General features: G+C 41.4%; 1 protein-coding gene across 1 annotated transcript in view; it reads right to left on the reverse strand.

Moving 5' to 3' along the window:
- Positions 1-2,187, reverse strand: part of LOC109868165 (leucine-rich repeat transmembrane neuronal protein 4-like) — a 114,367-nt gene extending 112,180 nt beyond the window's left edge. Inside the window, exon 1 of the mRNA XM_020457612.2 lies at positions 1,519-2,187. Within this exon, the coding sequence (XP_020313201.2) occupies positions 1,519-1,522 (4 nt within the window). The 5' untranslated portion in view covers positions 1,523-2,187. The remainder of the gene's footprint in view (positions 1-1,518) is intronic.
- Positions 2,188-8,085: the final 5,898 nt, after the last annotated feature.

An 8,085-nucleotide genomic window follows, 5' to 3' on the forward strand; every position in this document is an offset into this window, starting at 1 on the left:
TTTTAGCAGGGATGCAGAGAAGCCTATTCAGTTGATTTTGAAAAGGAACCACCAGGATACAGACAAATCAAGAGGTATGATTAGATATGCAGAAAAATACACTTTTTTTTTACATCGATTTAAACATAATGAGTATGGCTCTAGATAGCAGGAAAAATCTGTTTAAGGTTTTGGCAAAATGCTCAAATGTAGCCCTTCTCCAGACCACCCCCCCAATCATCCTAACATAATTTGTGCCCCCTCAGATTTTTGTGGTGCATAACGCCCCTGGTAAACAATGTATCGATGCAGTGCAGTAGCCTGATAAATCATACCACCTTAAAAAATAATGGCACAGCATAGCCAGTGCATTTGACCATCTGTGTAAGAGTTCAATAATGGCTGTGGATAAATGAACTGCTAACAAAAACATACTGATGATTTCAAACACCAGGGGGGAAGCTATTAAAAAATCCGTAGGTTTGCCCCTCATCACACACGCACGCGAGCACGCACGCACGCAAACGCACCTACACACACACACACACACACACACACACAGACACACTTGAGCGAACATGCTCACACTATTTAATGCTGAAATTTGCAGGCTGTTCGTGCTCCAAATGGCATTCATCAAGCCTCTTGTAGATGCTAGGTCAAATAACAAAAATGATCCACAATCATCTCTCAATGACCAAACAGCAAGAGAGCGCATAACAGACTGTCTTCAAGGCTAAACAAGGAGCAGGTGCACTAGCCTACTGATTTATGATATAGCAAAACAAAATAAAATATGAATCGATTTTATTAGCACAATTTATCTGCGTACTTCATCTGGATGTAATCAACTCATGAAACTCAAATGGTTCCCAGTTAATGTTGGACATACCACTGACACTTCTAGATCACGAAATGAAGAAAACATAACCATGAATGGGCTTTCGAAAATTATGCAGGACCACGCTTTGTAAAGTTGACTTGCATCCAACATATGCCATAATTAGCATTCCAGTCCCAGTCAATGATCCGAATTTTCTTCATAAACCAGGTAAAAAATAAATAGGATGCTCCAAACCATATAGCTAACGAACGGATGCATTACACTATAGAGCTTTTTGTAAATCGAACAGTTATTCAGATGCAATCTCTGGCAAAGCTTGAACGGCATATTGGCGTATTTGATATGTGTCCAATTGTTAATCGCACACAGGCATTCATCGCCTGTAGTACAACAATAAAATAAATAAAATAACCACATTGCAGCTCTGCGACTCTGTTTGGCATATCCAGACTAAATTCATAGGGACAATAGCGTGCTGAACGTGTTTAATAACAGATCAAAAATAACAATGCTTTGGTAAATATCATAGTTGCAATACACCATTTTTATCTGAACATACTAGATATTTATGCACTCAGACACAGCAAGTCTGCTGGCATGTTGGGAGCGAATTTGAGGGAAAAGACGCAGCTTACCTTACTCTCGTTTCCACTACATGGAGCAGATATGATACATTTACAGGCACATATACTTACACATATCAGCTTATCTGTCAGCTCCTGTCCACAGGTTTTAAAGCCTTACAGCGCGCGACAGCTGAGTCCGCATGACACGCGCTCTCATCAGACGGTACGGTTCTAGTCCAGGACCCCAGTCGCTTCGCGCAGCCGCCGATTCCAACGCGCACCTGCCCGTCGCTGCCCCCGGAATATAAGCGAGTCAGAGGGGTATCCGTGTGTCAAGCATGTAGTTTCACCATGGAACATTTCTCCCGATCTAGTTTTCTACCATATCCATGCACATAATTCCCGCGTAAAATCGTGGTGTCCAATTTTAACAGCGCGTCTGAGAACAAACGATGCCACATCCAAGTCATATATCACAATCCAAAATAAGCGTGATAGCAAAGTTTAAAGATTCCAGTCGAAACGTTCTCATCACCCTCCATCCATCCATTATGGCATGATGCTCAAACAACGATTTTCCCAAGAGGCTGAGTGAATATCAGCAGATCTCCCCAGTAAAAAGCGACACAAAATGTTTATAGTAAGACTGACAGGGAATTCACATTCCCCCCGAAAGAAGCTTACCCTGATCACAGGAGAATTCGACGGGTATGTGGTAGTTTTACTCGATAAGCAAACCAAAATCATGCAGGATGAGCATTCTCCCTTTCACCCCTATTCTCTCCTCAATTCCAGAAGCGCATAAGTGTAAGCGTTTGAGTAGTTAACATCACGTCTGCATGTATCACCGCAACTTTGTCAGGAAGAATCGGAATGCCCTCTTCTGGCGAGAGAGCGCCCCCCGAATAAACATATTTTCCTTGGCTCTCCCTCAGCATACAGTGCACGTCTTTGTAGGTTGTGTGTTGAAAGTAGGAAAAAATAATAACAGAGAGAAAGGGATATTATCTGATGCTGACCATTCACACGCTATTTTTCACGATAGGCTATTGCAATTTGCAAACTACATGTAATGATAAGCTTACCTGTTGCAGTTTTCATTTGGTTTGATTGTGCCATTTAAGATTTGTTTTATGGTAGCCTAATGCACCAGAGAGAAAATGCAATCAGGGGCGTCATGCACCCCGAAAATCTGAGGGGCACAAAGCACATGAGGATGACTGGTAGGTGGTCCAGAATAAAAAATATAAAAATTCAAACACCTGAAACAGTGTTTTCCTGCAATCTAGATCCATAATAATTATGCTTTCTACGTTTAAAAAAAAAAAGTACATTTTTCTGCATATCTACGCATACCTCCTGAGCTGTCTGTATCCTCCTGACTAGCGGTTATTTTTTAAGGAACAAAATATGCTTCTCTATATCTCTGCTAAAATCTGGGTAAAATATTGAAAGGAATGTGATTCTTATTCAGTACATTTAGTTATTGATTTAGTCTACCAACCTAAAGTCTACCAAGCTAGCGGCAAGTAGTATTTAGTATTACAAAAAAATTAAAAAGAGAAAAAAGAAAGTGGTGTTAAAGGAAACCATCTGAGGGGGCATGTGCCCCTGTGTACCCTATGGGAATGATGCCTCTGAAGGCAATAAATAGCCTACACAGAGTACCCAGTCCTCAATTTCATCTGCAATGAAAAAATAACCTCTGAACTTTGGTTGCTTGGGGAATAAAGTTAATTTGAACGTGTCACATTGGCTGTCTGAGGCACATTTAAGGTTACTACCCACTAGGAACAGACGTCAATTCATCATCTATTCCACGTTGGTTTAAAATTGAAATGATGTGGAAACAACATTGATTGAACCAGTGTGTGTCCAGTGGGTACAAGCAAAGAGTTTTTTAACTAACCCAAGATAGACCACAGCCTGTCGTTTCTAATTGGAGCAAATTAATCATAGTAGAACAAGCAAGGAGGTGGGCAGAGACAAGCACGAGCTAACGAGATCCTAGCATCTATTTGCATATTTCAGTTAGGGAACGCCTGCTCTGTGAAGTGCGCGTGTGCAATAACTCAATTCATCCTTGCACTCCTTCTAAACAATGCCATTTTTAGAAACTTTGGCAAAGGGTAAAGTCTGCTAAACTTAGTCCACTCTGTTTGTAACAGATTCTAGTTTTGGAAACAGAAAACTGTTTTGAGATGCATTGTTTCATCAATGAGAAAATTAGCAGGAGTCAGGCAAAATCCATCTCGCATCAATCTTCTCCTACTGCCGGCCACTGGGCTTCGTCTCATCACCATACTTGGTGGTGAGTGGAAATACCAGTTTGATGCTTCAGATTTATACATCCATTGAAACACCTGGGTTATTGTTCTGTTGTACAAGCTTCACTCCGCTGATCTACGTGTGCCCATGTGATAGCAACGTTTTTTCTAGTTTTGTCTTTTCATTTTGTGGAAGCATGGAAGAGTCACCTTCCCTTGCTAATATTAGCTAGCTGGCAGCCTGGCTAGCTGGCTTTAGCCTGGCTAAAAACATAGCTAGCTAACCTTTTTAGCTTCCCACATGTGAAATAATCAGATTTGTGATTTAAAAAATATACCTTGCCGGTGTAACCTAAAACATTATCCCTGTTCGATATGCTGTTTGTGTATTCAATCCCATATCAGCTAAAGATAGAAAGTCATAATGTGTTGGTGAAAAAACACATGGCTAGCTAGTTGGCTACATCAGGTTTTACCATTTCACAATAGCCTGTTATCACTAACAAAATGCCTTTTTGGGTGGATTCTTGTCGTTTGGTTTACTGTTTGAACAGTCTCTGAGAATATACACTGAGCGTTCAAAACATTAGGAACACCTTCCTGATATTAAGTTGCACCCCCCTCGCTTTGCCCTCAGAACAGGCTCAATTCGTCAGAGCATGTAATCTACAAGGTGTCAAAGCGTTCCACAGGGATGCTGGCCCATGTTGATCCAATGCTTTCCACAGTTGTGTCAAGTTGGCTGGATGTCTTTTAGGTGGTGGACCATTCTTGATACACATGGGGAAGCGTGAAAAACCCAGCAGCATTGCAGTTCTTGACACAAACCGGTGCACCTGGCACCTACTACCATACCCCGTTCAAAGGCACTTAAATATTTTGTCTCACCATCTGAATGGCACACATGTCTCAAAATCCTTCTTTAACCTGTCTCCTCCCCCTTCATCTACACTGATTGAAGTGGATTTAACAAGTGACATCAATAAGGGATCATAGCTTTCACCTGGATTCATCTGGTCAGTATATGTAATGGAAAGAGCATAATGTTTTGTACTCTCAGTGTATTTGATGAATAGCCTATAAATCAGATCAAGGAACCAAGCAGCAACACTGCCCCCTGGGCTGCGGAAGGATTGATGCGGCCTGTCTCAATTTCAGGTAGAAATATAGTACTTTGAATGCCTGAGCGTTTTACAAGGAGCTGCCCCTTTTGTGACACCCCCTTTGTGGCGACATTGCAAGACTTTGAATCTTGCGGCTGCTTATAGCTTGTAGTAAGCTTTTGTCTCTGAAGTATTTATGCATAAATAGGGGTTGCACACACTGACCCTTACGGCATAAGTCGAACTAACACGTTGGGTTCGATTAAACAACGGAGCCCCATTCGTTTTCAATGAAGGGAAGCGGAGTGGGCGGGGGACTGTTGGGCAATGCAAGCATGGGCGAGGGTGCGTGAACTGGGCGGGACCAAAGTTGAGGAAAGCTGAACTTTTGTTGCATACTCCGCGACATCGCGTTGCTATTGACCAATCAAAGCTCACTGTAGTTTCCAGCCCATACTGGATTGGCTGTTACTACTTAGCACTACCTAGTCTTCTTGCTAGCTTGCTAGCACCGACATGAGGGTGAAGCTAGCATGGCTATCCGTATAGCGGATCACTGCTGTAGAACAAGATATCCGGGTCATGGCTGTCGTTTTAATCGCACATGTCTCCCGCAGCTCCTCATCGCTGACTTAATTACGGATAATGGGAACTTTAGCTTGCGCGTTAATGCAGTACAGTTGGCCGTGCTTTTGGCTGCATTCTTAGTGATAAACAACAACTCAAAAGAGTCAGGCTTGAGAGGTTATTAGGCTATTTTGTTTGATGGATTGCAAGATCAAAAAGTATCTGAACCTTTTGCCTTATCAGTGCTTGAATGCCACTTTTGTTTTTGAGAATATAATACTGAGCCAGAGAGAGAGAAAAGTTAGCATACTGTATAATAAATGTCGTCCATCTGTTTTGTCAAGTCTCACTACAGTGCAAATCACTCAAACATCATGCGTGACCAGACATCATGCGTGACCAAAATTAGACTGCCAGGAGCAGCTCAGTCCGGCCGCTGTCCAGGTGCTGAACTGGCTGTTGTTGCCAGTATACACTATGCGGAGGGAATTCAAAATGGTTGTTTTTATTATCACTAGGACCATCTGTGTAACTACCTAGTAACACTAATTAGACACAAACTGAAGATCATAACCTGATCATCAGAGTATTTATTTGCAGACAAAATAATAGGTAACACTTTATTTGGATAGTCTACCTGTAGAAACACTACAGACTAGTAACATTTCAACTAACTATCTACTAACCCTAACCATATCTCTAACCCTTAATCTGTATCTTAACCATAACCCTAATCCTAGTTGCTTATCCGGACTATCCAAATAATAATCATACTTAATTAAGACCCAGGGCAACTTATGAATGCTGATACACACTGTACATACACTATATATATAGAAAAGTATGTGGACACCTCTTCAAATTAGTAGATTCGGCTATTTCAGCCACACCTGTTTCTGACAGTTCGAGCACACAGCCATGCAATCTCCATAGACAAACATTGGCAGTAGAATGACCTTACCGAAGAGCTCAGTGACTTTCAATGTGTTACCATCATAGGATGCCACCTTTCCAATAAGTCAGTTCATCAGAGCTGCCCCGGTCAACCATCATTTCTGAAATTGTGAAATGGAAAGTCCTCTAGGAGCAACAACAGCTCAGCCGCGAGGTAGGCCACACAAACTCACAGAATGGGACTGCCATGTAATGAAGCTCATAGTGCGTAGAAATGATTGCAACACGGTTGCAACTGCGAGCCAGGCCTAATCGCCTAATCGTCCCTGCAGCAATGTTCCAGCATCTAGTGGAAGGCCTTCCCAGAAGAGTGGAGGCTGTTATAGCAAGAAAGGGGGGACCAACTCAATAATAATGCCCATGATTTTGGAATGAGATGTTCGACGAGCTGGTGTCAAAAGGGCGGCGCATAATTGGCCCAGTGTCATCCGGGTTTGGCCGGTGTAGGCCGTCATTGTAAATAAAAATTTGTTCTTAACTGACTTGCCTAGTCAAATAATTAAAAACATGATGTTTCAGGTCTGTCTGTTCCTCTATAAGGAAAAGCAAGTAACATCTCACAGTTGATCTAGTTAGGGATAGCATGCTTCCTGAAGGCTAAGAATAAAAACAAGACTAGAGCAGACGTTCCCTTGGGGTCAAAGTGAGGTCAAGGAACGCAGGTGCTTCTACACAGGAAGACATTGTTGTGTTAATTTATCAGCAGAAGAAGCAACATTTTGGACTCCAACAAATCTCGGGTGAAGTAATCAAGGATAAATGCATCTGTGAAAAATATTAGATTTCTGACCTGAAAAGGTATTTTAGCTGTTGTTGTTGATGTCTGTGGCATTTTACTGTGGGTTCTGACATTACTCTCTGAAAATCCGGTGGCAATTTGTTGATATCTATTCCATCGGCACTACCCAGGCAACATTTGCAGCACTGGGTCTTTTAAAACATGCAATAACACAGCTGAATTTCTTGTGTGTCATTGACTCTGGGGTAAAAACATTTATTAACTCCAAGGTGAAATGGACCTAACAGATATGAGAAAAGGAATAACATGTCAACATTTAAGATGTAAGATGTTTCATATCTCTTTTTAAATGTCATGTTTGCTGTATTTTTTCAAATGTTTTCTTAGAAAGCTCCTGGCGCTATTCGGTAGGTGTCAAATCTGTAACATCTGTGAAATATGTTGGAGGCATTCAGAGCATATTGTGGTGTTATGTTGAAAAAGCTATATGAATGTGCGACTGAGTACACAGTAGTTCATCAAATGTTATAATGTTGTTCAGAAAAAATCCAGAGTTTGCTTAGTCGCCCATACTGGTGCCAGAGTAACTGTGTCACGTCATCACAGAGACCTTTGTGCTATCTATAGAAATACATGTTTCCAGAGTCAATAACACTTAAAGGAAAATCTCCTCAAATTCAATAAAAAATCTATGCTAGCATATTAGAACATTTTACATTTTTCTTAATAGCAATTGGAGTGGAGTTCAGAGGAGTGTCTTTACTGGTGTTCAGTTCAGTTGAGTCCAGTCAAAGTGAGTTCAGTTGAGCTAAGCAAACCGGATACAACTTTTTGAGTAACTCCCTCTCCCAGTCTGGGATAGGGCCATGAAAAGGTCACATTAATCATAGCTTTCTTTTATGGTTAACGTTTTATCTTAATATCTTTTACAGATTCAACCATGCATAAATCCCTCCCTGCTTGTCCTCCTGATCCCATTGATGATGGGCATTAACCAAAAAGGCTGTGACATTTTACCTGTGTTCAGCACACTACTTCAAATGGCGCAAGACACCTATTCGGACAC

The sequence above is a fragment of the Oncorhynchus kisutch genome, linkage group LG23, assembly GCF_002021735.2.
Source record: "Oncorhynchus kisutch isolate 150728-3 linkage group LG23, Okis_V2, whole genome shotgun sequence".
In the NCBI taxonomy this organism is placed as follows: domain Eukaryota; kingdom Metazoa; phylum Chordata; class Actinopteri; order Salmoniformes; family Salmonidae; genus Oncorhynchus; species Oncorhynchus kisutch.